Source organism: Prosopis cineraria, unplaced genomic scaffold (assembly GCF_029017545.1).
Source record: "Prosopis cineraria cultivar Desert tree isolate PC_DT_omini unplaced genomic scaffold, ASM2901754v1 PC13, whole genome shotgun sequence".
Classification (NCBI taxonomy): Eukaryota; Viridiplantae; Streptophyta; class Magnoliopsida; order Fabales; family Fabaceae; genus Prosopis; species Prosopis cineraria.
In genome coordinates this window covers 9,097,342-9,114,491 of record NW_026555344.1, presented here as the reverse complement: position 1 = coordinate 9,114,491, position 17,150 = coordinate 9,097,342, and the positions used below count along the sequence as shown (strand labels likewise).

Here is a 17,150-nt window from a genome sequence, read left to right as displayed (position 1 = left end):
TTCAACTTGTTCATGCCCCCAAAGAGCTGGATGTATGGGCTCACATGGATGAGGGAAATATGAATTGGAGTTAAATTTAACTTATTTTTATATCAATTCAGATTTAATCTAACCTCAAAGGTGGAGGGGTTAATTGAGTTAATTTGTTAATTCATTTATTATTTATTACTTTTGTAAGTTTTTTAAAAAAAATATATATATAAATAATAAGTTTTAATACGATATTTTTTATAATTTATTTTAAATACATCAAAATATTAATTCACAATGTTTGTTAAAATATATGAATTGAATAAACTAAGTAAATAATACCTTATATGGTTTATATCTCGTTGATAGCAACATTTCTTCCTTTTCTTTTCCTTTTTTTTCAAATTTTTTTTAAAAGATAACATGAGTTAAATGCGATAAAAGAATCCTATACACAGCTTGTAATTATAGTTCTCTTTTCAGTGCTTTGTTGTGTCCAGCTAGAATTATGTGCGTGGTTTGTTCCATTTAAGTTCCATGCAAAGAATCCAAGAATTTCACAAAGAAAACGAAAATCACTCTGTGACACACATTCCTTAATTAATTAAACATGAAAGCTATGCATCAGAGACAGACATATTCAATGCTGACGGTCCTTTCAGAGGACAAAAATATATTGCATGTAAAGAGACCTTTGAACCAAAATTTTGGATATCCTTTCACTGAATAAATTCAGTTTCAAATGGAAAGAATAATGAACAGAGAGGGAAAAAAAAAAAGGAAGGGAATCAAAGTAGCAAGAACGATTCACAGTTAATGAAGTTTTGAACGGATAATGAAACCACATTATTGTTCATTAAAGGGAAAGAAAAACTTATGCTTGTTCAATTAAACTATATAGACTAAAGTATAATGAATAGATATTGTATTGTTAATGTATATATTTTGTCATGTTATATATAGACATTCTATTGATATACATATGAAAAACTTGTATATTATTGTTCAATTATCATACAAATTACACATGTTGAACGGACATTGTATTGTTAACATACATGTTTTATATGGACATTATATTGTTTATACTTTATATACTTGAAAAACTTATATATTATTATTCAACTAAACCATATAAATAATATACAGTGAAGGCACATTGTGTTTTTAATGTATATATTTTATCATATTATATACGGATATTTTGATATTCATACATTTGAAAAATTTGTACATAATTGTTTAACTAAATCATACAAACTATGTATAATGAATGCACATATTATTGTTAATTTATGAACCTTTCTTCAAAAAGAAGTCAAAGAGTGAATATAAATTAACAACGCAATATATGTTCAACATGCTATATACTTATTACACGTTTTCCCCAATCAAAGTAACATGCTTTTACATGTTAACAAACTTGAGAAGAAACTGATATTAATCGCTGCTTTTCTTGATCTAACAAAATTTTGTATCGAAGTTTAAACTATTTATCAAACTAAGCTCCTGCTGCAAACGAATCAATATTCTGTGTTAAACCAACACACAGTGAGATTTGGAATTTTGGATATCACATGGCGGAAATGTCAATACATGCAATAGTTCATTATTTATATAAAGGGAATCAAGAAGAAAAGCTTTGAAACATTGATGAATCACCATAAGTTCATTATTATGTACACTTAAAAGCTAGCTGGTAGCTCCACCGATTGACTGGTAGCTTAATAATCTATCTGGTTCAGGAGCTCCACTTAGCAAATAGTTTCTGCCACGTGCTTCCAATCAATCACACAACAAAAGTACATACTATAGATTCTGGTTTGACAAAACAATTAACTTAAGTACAGCAACCGCGACACATCTTTCTTGTAGCACCAATATCCAACAACATCTGAATTACTTATTGCTACCCGATCGAAGCTCCTAAGCCTACTGAAAATGTCAGCTGCAGAAATATTATCCATGATATGTGTATGACCAACATATGTAACGTCTGAATATAATACGATAAGGTTCATACATTAATAACATAATATCTTGTGTATGAGGTCATTTTTTCAAATGAGGGGCAAATGAATTTTTTTACCAAAAAAAAATAGTTGCATGTAAGGCATTTAGAATAAATTTAAAATATATTAAGCTTTAGGTGCTAATTTTTTTGATACAGGCGCGTTAGCTGCCATTCTTCCAAACTTATAACCATAGTTAGGGTGGGCCTATCAAGCTAGTCATTGAATCCTGTATTTTTTAAGATTGAACCTGGAACGATAGACATTTTTGCATAATTTTTTAAAATCTAACCCTTAAATAACTTTGGTAAAAACAGGCTTATAACAATTTTTTCCAACTAACCTGTGGTTGCCACTCGGTACCTATTTTTTTTAAATTATTGAAAATTGTTGCTCTATCTCATAAATAATGGGTTAATTATAAAGAAAAATATGTTGGTTGTATTTGTATTATTCTATTTAAATTTTGTTAGTTTAATGGGGTCCTTTAGATATTTATTTTTATCCTCTGACGTTTATACACACACACACACACACAATTATTAGCACAATTAAAAATAAAATTATACAAGTTTTCAAGTTTGCTCTTAAATCCTATCAATAAATTGGCCAAAAAAAAAAATAATAATAATAAAATCCTATCAATAAGAACTAGACTTGAGAATAGAATATGCGAGTTCGCAGACTTGGAACTCATCCAAGTCAGATGACCCATCACCCAAGTCGACATGGAGAAACCAAATGCAAAAGAAAGAGAATTCTATTTACTATTTATCAACTAACTTCTACAAATCTCTTAGAATGAAGCTCATTGGTTCGAAATTCCTTCAATCTCATTGGCAAGTCTACCTAGCTTATTTTTTAATTCCTCTTCCTCATTGGTCAATTAAATTTGCATATATCCTACTTATACACTTCAATTTACAATTTACAATTTACAATATTCCCTGTTTATCGTATTTTCAAATTTGGAATGAAGTTTAAAAATGTTGGCCCTTGCACTTCCCCATGCTTTTTTATTTTTGAATAAAAAATGATAACATTACCCAACAGAAGTTACACAGTAGTTCTTATATTAGACCATCTTTTGTCATTATCTCCCACCTCCCTATAATGAGGTGAGGATTGATCATAAGAACAAAAGGAACGTGTTAGACCAGTGGCAAAGCCAGCTAAATTATGAGCACTCGTATTGGCTTCTCTAGAAACAAATTCTAAAGAAACATGACTATGCTTAGACAATACAAATCTAGCATAATCAATAATGTCTTCATAAGGATGCTTAGAAGTATCTATGCAAGTGAAGATGTTAATCACCTCAACATAGTCAGTATAGACTTTCACCTGTTAGAAACCATAACTTGCACAAATTTCCAAACCTAGTATGATACCCAAGACTTTGATGATCGCAAGAGGGAAGCTACCAATAATTGAGTTGAGACTGATAACCCAATTTGCTAAGCTATCCCTTATGATTCCACCACATCATGACTCGCCTTCCTTGAACGACCCATCCACATCTAATCTCACCACCAATGCCTCAAGTTTCACCTATCTTGTTTGAGGTCTTTAAGAATGATTCCAATCAATACCACTTAATCTCTTAAATTTTTCCCATTCACTTTCTTTAACTAGGTCCTTCCATTTAATTTCTGCATATAGATAATCTTGAAGAAAGTGAATGATGTCCTCATTTTGCCCACAACCAACATACAAAGATCAAATTCTTGTAACCCTCTACATGCTCTCAGTTCTGCCATATGGACTTTACCCTTGGTTGCCAGCCAAAGGTGAATCTTCATTTTCTCAGGTCCTGACCAGCTCTAAATTTTTCTCTGTAAGTCCTCAACTATTGGTGATGTACCTATAGCAATAAATTTTCATGCAGAAGAGACATTAAAATTATCATCTGAAGATGGTTTCTAGGTAAAGAAATCCTCACCCTCCTCAACTCTTGGAGTTATAGTGCAAGCAATGTGGCTAATAACAGTACTAAGCAAACAGAGTCTCATCTTTTCAAGATCCCATAATCCATTCGCTGTAACAAAATCAATCACATGGCTCTCAGCATCATAATCATGTTCCACAACCATATGAATGAGTAGTTTATTGCAATAAGCACATTAATCAATCCTAAAAAATGTGTCGCACCCATTACCAACTCTTTTACCAAACCCCAGCTAGGATACTCTCCTATCATTTAATGATGCTTCGCCACATTAAAGAAGCCTTTTTTTTTTCATCCCCTCTTTTGGCAAGACACTACTTTCACATTTGTATTTAGATTTCAACATTTGAACCTATAAAGCTTTATCATTTTGAAGCATCTTCCAACATAGTTTAAAGATAAAAGCTCTATTTTGTAGATTTGGATCCCTAATTCCTAATCCACCTTTTTTTTCTCTTATCAGTGATAATTTCCTTCCAAGTTAGGAGATGTACCTTTCAACAATCATTGGAGTCATCCCAAAAGAAGTTTCGACAATCTTTTCTCAATCTTTGGAAGTAGTTTCTTTGGGAATAGCATTGTTTGCATATAATATGATGGCAATGATGAAAATACATATTTAATCAAGATGGATCGTCCAGCTATTGTAAGAAAATTCTTTCTCCAACCCACCAATCTTCAATTCTACAAAGCCCTTTGATGAATGAGCGGTATCCTAAGGTATTTTTGAAGATCCCCCGTAAGCTTGACATTCAACCTCCTACTGAGATTAAGAGCTCTATTAAAATTAACATTTTTTAATAGTACATTTTTGTTTTTTCCTTGTTCATTTTCTTTCCTGAGTACAAATAGATTTTTGCATGCATTCTTCAATGATTTCCACCTACTCAGTAGAAGCCTCAGTAAATAACACAGGGTTATCAACAAAGAAAAGATGTGTAATATCAAGACCTTCCTTAGATAGACGAACCAATTTCCATCTCTTCTCATTAATTTCATCCATAATGATATGGTTAGGTTGCTCCATACAAAGAGTTAAGAGTTACGAGGACATTGGGTCCCCTTTTTAGAGACTTTTAGTAGGATAAAAAGCATTCGAAGGAACCTTATTCCAAAGCACTCTAAAATTTTTAGAATAATAAAGGCTATATATGATTATAAGCTAGGATCACCTAGGCCAAATCATCTTTTAATTTATTGAAACATTTTTTACTATTTATTCCTCTCACTGCCGTCTCATTTTGTTCAAAAACATGTGATTTCATTATCTTTCTTTTGTTCTACAGGCATGATACCTTTTTTGGAAAACAGAAATATATCTTCCCTGTGCAATTTTCTTGCAGTGTTGTTTAATTTATTTCCTTTCTCTCAAACTAAATTGATCAAGTGATGTGTGGTTGCTTCATTATCTGTGGTGTAATGTAATAGGAAAAATACTCTCATCGTAGATGTCAAGTATGTTTGGCATGTTTGATGATTGCAGTGAGGATGCATTAGTTGAGAAGCTTGAAGGCATGAAAGATGTAATTGAAAGAGTTAACATGCATTTTAAGGATCTGGTAAGCCAAGGAGTTTAGATTATGATATGATTAGATCTAGTAAACCATTCACCATAACACCTTTTTTATGGTTAATCTTCACTCTTAATGCGCCTTTGTTAGACATCAATTATCTTATTTTGTATTTAGGATTTTTAAAATGTGAATCTTTTTTTTTATTGGCCAGGAGTGGTACTTATATTTATTTCAAGCTATTTTCTTATAATTAATATATTATTACTAGACTGCTAGTAGCCTTTAATTGTTGAATGTTCTAATCAACAATTAGTAGTCTTTCTTTTTGTATGGGATTGATGCTTTGGTTATAAGGCTATTGGTTTACATAGTTAATTTAGTAGTGATTTGTTGCATTGAGTAGTATATGAACAACGAGAAATTACGATTTTATCATGACATTAATGTAGGTATATGTTCAATTGTGATCTTTAGTTGCTATTTGCATTAAAAATTTTAAACCTTGAGGTAATTGAATATATTGAATGTTAAATGTAATTTTATAAAGAATATGTTTTAAGTTCATTTAGTTTCACTTAAATTAGCCTTTTTGATAGGGAAGGAAGGGTCTTGGATGCTATCTCCTTGCAAAAATTGGAGAGAAAAATATAGCTTCAACAAATCGAGCACGATTAATGACATAGTGCATGAAGAAGAGAAATGTTTGAGTTAATTCCTATAAATTGTTCAGTTACTTATGTTTTAATAATGGGTTTGTCTTGTGGAAATGAAAAGTATGATTTGTACAACTAGATCAAATTAGTGATTTAAACTAGTGAACTAGCTATGTGTCCGGTTTGATTTGGTTATTTTTTTAGGTATCAGTCAACTTGAGTTGACTCGAGTGACTTAAGATTAACTTAAATTAAACCAGCCTGCCCTACGAGTCCCGTGGATTAGGCAGGTTATTTTTTCAAGTCCTAATACCCATTTAGTAGTAAATAAAAAATAGAACCTTACCGTTCTTGGTCCTCTCCGGTCTGCTTCCTTTGCCGTCAAGTTTGCTAAGGCCCACCTTGTTGTTGACCCTCCTGACCTATGAACGTAGCTCAGGTGCTCAACATTGCTGTTGTGATTTTGAGACAACGTGTGTGTTCTCTTTCTTTTCTTCAGCACAGCTTCTTCTGCAGCTCAAGCAAAGATGACGAGAGAAGAAGAGGGAAGCACGTGGAGGAAGAAGATGAAAACCAAATATGTGAAGGAAAGTCCAAAAGGTGAGGTGATTGATGCCTCCCAACATTGAAAAGAGCAAAGGGGTGGTGATTTTTTCAATGTTAGAAATAGGTCGGTACAAATAAATGAGAAAAAAAAAATTATGATAAAATTTTATATAAAAAAATTAATTACTATATAATTTATTAATAATTAAATTAAAATTATTAGTTAATAGCCTTGTATTTATGATAGATTATTTATTTTATAATAAATTCATGTTATTAAAATTATTAATATATTAATCTATACATATCTTAATTTGATTGAATGAAAGTGTACTAAGTATATAAAGGTACATATATAAGTTTTGCTCATAATTAATTTCTTTGTATAGAACCTATATGTAATTTTTTCAAGAAAAAATTCTATATTTTTATATTTCTACATGATTTATTATGTATTATATAATGAAAAAATATATTATTTTATTATGACCAGTTCAACTCCAATTTAGCTCTTGATTTGACCTGATTGTACTTTTAACCCTTGATCCTTGATCTCAACCAATTCAATGATCAATCTAATTTTTAATCTAAAACAACAGGAATTATTTTCTAAGTTGATATCACATGTACATTTTAAAGGCAACGATGTTCTATTACCAGAATATGCAACTAATATGTTATGCCTTAATAATAATTATCATACTCAAATTAGCAACTTACACGAATTAATTATCTCATATTTAAATTATAAGACATAATTATCTACAATATTGAAGAATGAAATTGGAGTCATAATTTATTTTTTTAAAAAAAATATGCTATAAAAATGAAATCAAAATAATAAATATAATTATGTTGAATATATTATAAATACAAAAAAAATACTTAATTCACTTTTTTTTGTATCAATTCTCTTTTAAAATGAATATTAATGTTCATAAGTTTATTTAATAAAGGAACATTAATTTTTTGTTAAAATATTCTAAATTTTGATGACTGAGACACTTTATTCGATTGTTTCACATATAACTTGTGCAGGTGTGGAAAAATAGAGGCCTACAACTTAACCTATTTCAGACTTAACCTAGCATACTTACTAAATAGGTTTAGACTAAACTCATGTCTTTAATTAAGTTTATTTAGTTAAATAGGTTAGGCCTATTTTTTCAAGGCCTATCCTATAAGCTCAACAGGCTGGTCTATATATATATATATTATGTACTATATCATAAACACATCAATTTCACTATATGATTTTTAATCAATTTATTTTTTACTACTTCTGATTATATTTTTAATCATATTTGACATATACATATATATTAATTTTAATATTGTCACTTTATTGTTATATTATATTGTAGTTAATAAGTCCTTTTAATTTTTATATATTATAATTAATAAATTAGGTTATATATTGTATATTATAATAGTTCTAAAGTATATTTAATAAATTTAAAACTAAAATGCAAGTCTATTTAAAATGCTTTACTCTTAAGTAAGCTTCTAAATAGGCATGCAGGTTAGATCAGGCTTTAAGTAAATTTAAACTTAAACTATAAAAATGATATTATATAAGTTTCAAATTAAATTCAGATCTTTAATTTATTATATAAGTTTAAATTTATTTAGTTAAAATTTAACTCGAGGCAGCTATTTTCACCCTTAAACTTGTGTAACTCTCGGCAGCCAGTCAAATTATATATAACATCATGGGAATTCTTCTTTGACAAATTTGTTAAAGTTTATTTAAAATATAAATATCATCATAATATTTAATGCTGTGGTCCCCAACGCGAAGAAGTTAAATCAACCTTGACATCCGAGTTCCGACACTCATATTCTTCATGATAATAACTTTTGGCTCCGTTTAAAAAATATAAAATATTTTTAATCAAAACATTATTTTTAATAAAATAATTTTTATTTTTATATCAACCTTATTTTTTATATTTATTTTTATAAATTTTTTAAAATAAATATAAAATAATTTATTTAATAAGAACACTTAAAAAAGATATAATGATTATGTTTTAAAAAATTTAAAATGTTTTATATTTTTAAACATTTATTTCCTTAAAAAATATCTTATATTTTTTTATAAAAGAAATAAAATATAGAGCATTTGAAACTAATTTATAGTTTAAAAAATGTTAGTTAATATCTTATTTTTAAAAAAAATTGTATATTTCTATTTACACTTTCATTATCTTAGTAATGGTAATTAAAATTTTTATGTATTATTTTTAAAAAAATTGATAAATAAAGTAAGGATATAGTTAAAAAATAATTACAAAAATTATTTAATTTTTTAATTGAATGAAATAAAAGTTTAAAAAAATGTATTGTATTTCCTCTATCTCAAATTATAAGATATTCTTAGACAAAATTTCATATATTAATAAATCTCATTAAATATATTTAATAACCTTATTTTTTTAAAATAAAAATATAAAATTTCAAAAATATCTTTCATTTAATAACTTTAGATCTACACTTAATTAATATTAAATATAAAGAGAAAGGATAATATTAAAACAAGTTTATTTAATAAAATATTAATCTTCTCAAAGTGTTTTATTTTTTAAGATGGCAAATCTTTTTTAAAAGTATCTTATAATTTAAGATAGACAGAGTACTATTTTTTTTGGACTGAGAAAAATGTCTTGTATCATGGACAAGAGGGAGTATACGAGCATAAAATAGGACATATTTTATTTGATCTTATTTATAAGACATCTTCTAAAAGTAATTTTTAATCCAAATTTTAAGATATCTTATAATAATTAATTTTTTTTAATTTTATTCCTTCTTAATTAACATAAAAGTATTTAATATAATTGTATTATTATTTAAAGTTAAAAATAAATATGATCTCTCACTTTTTTTAATGATATTAAAAACAACCATTTTTTTACCAAATCATCTCAAACAACGAGACAAGCATTTATATTGCCAACAATAGAGTAACTAACCGTCAAGGTGAAGAAAATATTTTCATCTGGAGACCCTCCTTTAATAAAAACTTGTTGCACAAGCTTGCTGGAATATTTAAAAAGTTAGATGCAGCAAATTATACTCAACAGATGACATTCCAAACAATGATATTGCCTTCTCTAACACTCAATAGATAAATAATGATTTAAAATTTCTATCCAAAAACACCCATTTAGGAAAATACAACTCTATAAATGATGAAAAATAGAGTCCACCCAAACCCAAATGGGTTAGACTTGACATCGACGATTCTATTAACACTAATGGTACCGCAGCCTATAGAGGCATCATCAGAGATGATAAAGGAACTTGGATTAAATGATTTTTTAAATACTTGAATATCAATCTAGTATAGCAGCAGAATTTATGGGAATATTTAAGGGGCTAAATCTTTGTTGGAATGTAAAATTATCAAGAGTTAATATCCACTTTGATTTGATGGAGGCATTGTTACTCATTAATCGCATATACTTTGAGAGTCATCTTTATTTTGATACTATCAGGAAGATCAAAGATCTTATTATGAGAGATTGAATAGTCACTTTTGATCATATTCATAGAAAAATAAATAGATGTGTCGATATCTTAGCTTATTGGCCATGGCATGATACCTTTAATATTATGATTTTTGATGTACCAATGCACAATTATGGAAACCTCATTATTTTAGATATGACCAGATCTTACTATCTTTGTACTGTTTTACTGTGACTTTATAATTTAAAAAAAAAAAAGAACAGATTAACTCCCATTCGTTGGACAAGCCATGGCCACAGGGCATAACACGAGGATCGCATCGTACCGGCATCATATGCGTGGGGTGGGGCATCGTCATCATCATCATCGCGATTAAATGTATTGGATTTTTGTAGAAAAGGGCTCCGACTAAAGCTTCATCAGTGTCATCATGGATCGCCACTTGCCTGAGTTAAAAAGAATCAACATATCAAATGTCAATTATACAGAAATCAGCAATTTTGATAAGCTTAAGCTACAAAATCACTCGTCAAACCAATTCACGCGACGTAAAAACGTCTTGACTCGTCCTCCTCCTCCTGAGTCACTCTTCAGAAGCTCTGTTCATTTCTTCTTGTCGCGTAGTAATTCTGAATTGCTGATCACATTCCATGTTCTGCCTACTACTGACCCTCACACTGAGCTCATAATCAAAGTTCTCATACCCACCATAAAAATCTCTTCTTTTCACCACCTGAGGCAATAAGGGTGATAATTAGAAATGCCCAAACCGGTTCTCAAAGCTGGAAGCAGACCGCCATGGGTCGGTCTTGCTGCTGCAGTATGGGTCCAAATCGCTGCCGGCAATACGTACAACTTCCCACTTTACTCATCTGCGCTCAAATCCATACTGGGTCTCAATCAGCGACAAGTGACTATGCTTGGAGTGGCTACTGATATTGGGGAAAGCGTGAGTTTGCCTGCTGGTTATGCCTGCAACAAGCTCCCTCCTTGGGCTTTGATTCTGATTGGTTCAGTGATTTGTTTCTTGGGTTATGGAGTTATCTGGCTTGCTCTTAGGCAAACTCTTTCGAGCTTGCCATATATTCTGGTAATTGAGATGACCTGTTTCTCTCATTTCAATGATCTAATTTTATATCTCCTGCCAGTAAATCTTAAATTAAACTGTGATCTTGATGGAAATAATTTCTAGATACATCTAATGGATTGAATATGGTGTTGTTTTAATTGAAAGAATTTCTGAGTGGATTCAATTGTTTTGCTGAACCTGGAGAATTTTCTCTCCAACAGAGGTTGCATGCCTCTCCAGTCTCCATTTTATATCACGGGAGAATCGCGTTTGAGTCCTTGTAAGGGAATTATTGACACTTTGGTCCTTTGAAACAATGATCTTTTTGATATTGACAACTATGATATAGGGATCAAAAAGTTAATATTCCCATACAAGGGACTCAAATGTCATTCTCCCTTGGATCAATCAGATATTTTCACCATGTTCAATATAATTGTCTTAACTTTGATGTTCCCCCTGCAAAATATTCATTTTCCTCTCATTCTGATAATTTACTAAATTATGTTATCTTATTGTCAGCAAAACTTGATCTCCTTCTAAGGGAGTTGGATTGGAAGGAAACTTATTATTGTAGAACAGTGTGACCATTTCAAATGAAGGAAGTAGTTTATGAGTTCATGTAAAGTTAACCTACTATGGTGAGAGGATCTAACCGTCGGGTAAACAATAAAGGAACTTGTGTTAGTTTCCAACATAACCTGAGATCTTTAAACACTGCGACAAGAAATTAAGTTCAGATAACTAACCCTATTGTAATGGTAACTCATCAGAGTTGAGTAATGATCGTCTTACGCAATGCATTAATTATTTAGAGTCAAAAATATAATGTGGGATTTACCAAACCCGTTTCCTTAGCCAATTGATTTTCTTGAGCTCTAGCCTTTGGAACCCAGTTTCTTGGATCATGATTACTTGTGATATAGTCTGCAGGATTGAAGAACTTGGGCCAGGGCTTCTTTGAAGTTCTGTGCAATTTATAAAATAAGTTTTGATTTAATCTTGGAAAAACAATACTGATTATGACTTTGCATGGTAGTTTTCAGCTTTCCCCAGCGCTTAAGCTGTAGTTGAGGACCAATGGCTGGAATTGCAAGATACTAATATATTGATGATGAATTAGGTCTTACACTAATTTGTCTTCATTTGATAATGAATACCATTGCTGTCAGAACTACGAAGTGTTGTATATGGAAGCTTTCCAATAACATGTCAAGGAGATGTTAATCACCTTTGATTGCATTATTGCAAAACTAGTTTGCTCTTCTCATTCATTTCTTAATCTATGTGCTTTTCTGCTGACATGATTTTCTATCAATATAAGGTGGCTCCTTCCTTCAGTTTAATGTTTTATATGCATGTCTAACCTCTCCTCATGGCTTTGCAGTTATGGATTGCACTCTGTGCTGGCTCTAACAGTTGTGCGTGGTTTGGAACATCTGTTCTTGTTACAAACATGAGGAACTTCCCTCTCAGTAGGGGCAGCATTTCAGGGATTCTTAAAGGTTATGTGGGGATTAGTGCTGCAGTGTATACATTGATTTATACCTTGATACTTAAAGATTCTTCTTCAAAACTGTTGTTGTTCCTTGCAATTGGGGTTCCTGTTGTATGTTTAGCTTTAATGTACTTTATTCGGCCTTGTACTCCTCCTTCTGGGGAAGACTCCTCAGTACATGTTCACTTCATATTGGTACAAGCTGCAAGTGTTTTACTTGCCATCTATCTTGTCACCGCCACAGTATTAGATGAGGTTATTTCCATAAGTGATGCTGTTTCCTACATCTTAGTTGCCATAATGATTATACTTTTGATGACTCCACTTGTAATTCCAGTTAAGATGACACTATTCCCTGCCAATCCTAAGAAAAAAGGACCACAGGATGGTTCTTCAAGTCAGCTGGTATCTGATGATGATTTGACTCATATAGATCCATTGTTGACACCATCTTCCTCAGCTGCTTGTCTTGGGAGTTCCAACGAAAATGAGTATGCTTCAGATATTGAGATACTTCTTGCAGAAGGAGAGGGAGCAGTGAGGAAGAAAAGAAAGCCTAGAAGGGGGGAAGATTTCAAGTTCCATGAAGCTTTAATCAAGGCCGATTTCTGGCTTCTTTGGCTTGTTTATTTTCTAGGCGTTGGTTCAGGAGTTACGGTTCTTAATAATTTAGCTCAAATAGGAGTCGCTCAAGGCGTTGATAATACAACCATATTGCTCTCAGTCTTTAGCTTTTGCAACTTCATTGGTCGTCTTGGTGCCGGTGTTGTTTCTGAACACTTTGTCAGGTATTGTACTCGACTAATCATAGACTCCACAAAACATGAGCATTTTCATTTCACCTTCATTGTACAGTTTGAAGTAGTAGCTAACTTTGCATTGAGCTTGCATGACATGCTTTTATTCTATCTACCTGTCTTGCTATCAGCTAACTCAGTTGTTCTATTATTAACTTTCTTAACACAATTTCAACTGTTTTCTATTAGTTTGATTATTATATACTTGTTTTTGGTGCATAATGATGGGTTATTTTTCATGGCAGGTCGATGACGCTACCTCGAACATTTTGGATGACTTGTACACAGATAATTATGATCCTAGTATTTGTGCTTTATGCTCTGGCTTATTCAGATGGCACTCTTTATGTTGCAACGGCTTTGCTTGGAGTCTGCTATGGGGTTCAATTTTCAATAATGATCCCATCCGTGTCCGAGCTTTTTGGTCTGAGACACTTCGGCGTACTTAATGGTTTCATGCAACTAGGAAACCCAATCGGTGCTCTTCTTTTCTCTGCTCTGCTAGCTGGTAGTGTATATGATGCAGAAGCTTCCAAATATGGAGGTTCCACTTGCTATGGTTCATACTGTTTCAGGCTCACCTTTCTGGTTTTGGCCGGCATCTGTGGATTAGGCACCATCTTGAGTATAATTTTGACCGTTAGAATACGCCCAGTTTACAAAATGTTGTACGCTAGCGGCTCCTTCCGTCTCCCTCAAGCTTCAGATCACTGAACAGTGAAAAATTTATCTGGTAGACACAAGATGTAATACTAATATTCCTGAGGCCTAGTTCAATATGATATAGAGAAAATATATTAGCATGGATCTTATGTGTTCTGAAATGTTCTGACCCTCCATATTGTTATGAACGATTCAATATTTTTGGGTTTTAATTGGTGATCTCTCAAGATCCAAGTTCTGGTATGTAGTAATGTTGTATGTATCAGAAAAGACTTATTATTTACAGTATTCTTGGGGGATAAATTCACATGGGTTTGCCCATTCCTGTCTTTTCATATTTTCTCTAAGGATGGTCCCTGCATTTTAAAATCCGTTAGTGGCACATGGCAGGGAAAATTTTATTCTAAAATCATTTCTTTTTGGGTCCATTTTCAACTGAGGATCTCTCTAGGAGAGGGGAGGGATGGAGAGAATCTGGTTCCAAGTTCCAAGTAATTCTGTTGTGGTTTTAGTATTTCTTCTACTCTCGATTAGTTATATTGAATAATTTTCCTAAGCACGTTCATGTCCTCGAGATTGATGCTAAGAGTTCATTGAAACTATCAATATTTTTATAGATATATCTACAGAAGTTTTTAAGAAGCTATATTATTTACAAGTCTATGGTACAACTTATTTCAAATTTTGTGCAGAGTACGCAGAATCCACCCTAGCTAGTAAATTATGAAAGCACACATTTTAATGCGTTTCCAATGCCTTCTTACCCTTATCCTAGTGCTCTTAGTGTTCTTGATAATGGAGGTGTAGTTAAAGTTAGGAGTGCTTTCTCTCCACCCCGGAACGCTTTTACTTACTGATATAAGCTGAACTTTGATGCCTCCAGCTCCATAAAGCAGACATAGCTATAAAACTCTTATTCTTCTGAAATTTGACGCTCTTGTCAGCTGAGACCCATTCTGATGCCCATAAGAAATCAGAATAAGATTGCCCAGTTCCAATTGAGGCATTAAATGGAAAGAGATGGTAGACTATAATGATCACAATAAATTAAATGGGCTCTCACCAATCCATGATGTTGCAGAATTCAGAAGACCAGTGGCAAGAAAGGAATTTAAAAGAGAATTCAAATTTCGAAGACATGATTGCCAAACAAGTATTAAATATACCCGGTTAATATGTATTGTCATCACAATGCACAGTACAAAGCAAAAGCTCAAGGCCTCAAGCAGACTCTAATCTGCAACAGATCTAAACCTAATTATCTGTTTCAATCCTTCTCTCCCTGTAAAGACGCTAATCTTGCACAATTTTCCCCTATCAAAGCTAAAGAAGAAAATAACTTACACACAGAAAAAGCAAAGGAGACAATCTCATGACCAAATCAGACAAGGTGCCAAAAGTTACCCGTCTGCGTGACCCACCAGCTACTAAAGTAAAAAAAGTAAGATCCTGTAAAGAAAATAATCAAATTTCTTTGGTGAGGAATCCCAAAAAGACCTTATTTCTCACCCATTAATTTAAAATCAGGGATGAAGTTAACCACAAAGGAAGATGGGAAAAATCCAAGTATCCCCTTCCCTTTAGTATTCCCTTGAAGAATTTAAACACCGCAGTTCATTTTCCTGGGTTTGCAATCTTCCCAAGAAAAGGGAAGAACTTTCAGTTGGGTTTCAAATCTGTGAACAAAGTATCCCACCTGATCTCTTCTACAGCAGCTGACCAATACCCATCTTCTTCATCTGCATCCATCTTTTCTTCCTTCTGGTCACTGCACAGCACAGGACTAGAAAACCCTTCAAGACCAGGCAGAGCAGGCACTACTGTTGTTGGAGTTCCATTGGTGAGAAAGAGCCTCTCTTGCTTAGCAATCATCAGCTTTTTGTTTCTCTTCACCACTGCACTCTTCCACCTAGTACCATAAGTAGTGCGCTTTGATGGCACAACCACAAGAGCTGATTCTTCACAGTGAGTCAATGTCCGAATGTAATTAGCTAAGCACCTCTTTGTCCTCTTGATCGCCACAATGAGCCTTGCCACTGCAGGAGGGCTTTTCCCCTTCTCCTTCCTAGCAAGCTTGAGAATTTCTAGTCTGTGCTTGGCTATGGAGATGCCCATGCTCTGGAGAAACTCATGGTTGAAGTAAACTATGTCTTCTTCTTCAAGCTCATTATGAGCAAAAGCAAGGCCATATTCATACACTAGGGAGGGCTCAAGGCCAGTCCTTGAGAGCCATGAGAACCAATCCATGGTGAAGGAATGTGTATTGCTGAAATATGACTTCAAACTTAAGAGAAAGAGAGACAAATAGAAGTGGGAATGGAGGAGGGGGTTAAAGAAAGGCAGAAAAGAAAGTGGTTTTAAGGCTTGGAAGGGACTAAAAGACTTTAGGGAGGGTGGCTATGCTTTTGTAAGTTTGAGTATTAGTTGAATCTTGGGAGTGACTTAAGAAGAGGCAAGAGGAAGTGTAGTGTGGGGTAGCATGCAAGTGCAAGCCCATGTTCATGTTCCCTCCAAAATGAAGGAAAGTGTTATCAAACTTCAAAGAGTGGAATGAAAGAATTCCTTTTTTAAAACGCAATGCCATCAATCACGGCTTGGGAAAAGGGTCGTCTGTGGACCCCATCACTTGTTCTGTTTTGTCCATCTAGTTTAAGAAGACAGTGGAAACTGTCAGAGTCTTCAATGTTCAATCCCATTGAGGCATTTTGACAAACATGATGAGGGCTTTGGTTAAACCAAAAGCAAGCTACTCCATCCAATTCCCACCAAACCAACCGCGTTATAAATTCTGAACCCTGTCCAAAGAAAGACCCTCCACAATATGGGCTATTGCTTACTTGTTCCGCTTTGCTTTTGGCAAAAGTGGATGAAACACTGGTACGAACTCAGAATTTCGCCATCTTGTATTGAATCCCATGAGCATTATTTTTAATTTTATTGTTTTTGGGCCAAATCCCATGAGCATTAGAAGAGTGCAATGCTAAATAATTAAATTTCTCAAATGAT

The 17,150-nt window shown here is 32.6% G+C and overlaps 2 protein-coding genes across 2 annotated transcripts; one reads left to right on the top strand and one right to left on the bottom strand.

Annotated features, from left to right (window-relative positions):
* The first annotated feature begins 10,566 nt into the window (after nucleotides 1–10,566).
* On the top strand, nucleotides 10,567–14,427 carry LOC129290448 (protein NUCLEAR FUSION DEFECTIVE 4). The gene is made up of 3 exons (XM_054927220.1): nucleotides 10,567–11,207; nucleotides 12,574–13,472; nucleotides 13,727–14,427. The coding sequence occupies exons 1-3, from the start codon at nucleotides 10,878–10,880 to the stop codon at nucleotides 14,193–14,195; spliced, it is 1,698 nt and encodes a 565-aa protein (XP_054783195.1). The 5' UTR covers nucleotides 10,567–10,877; the 3' UTR covers nucleotides 14,196–14,427.
* Nucleotides 14,428–15,286: 859 nt separating this feature from the next.
* LOC129291453 (uncharacterized) lies at nucleotides 15,287–16,690 on the bottom strand. The gene has a single exon (XM_054928805.1). It carries the CDS (start codon nucleotides 16,389–16,391, stop codon nucleotides 15,804–15,806), a length of 588 nt encoding a protein of 195 aa, XP_054784780.1. The 5' UTR covers nucleotides 16,392–16,690; the 3' UTR covers nucleotides 15,287–15,803.
* Between the last annotated feature and the right edge of the window lie 460 nt (nucleotides 16,691–17,150).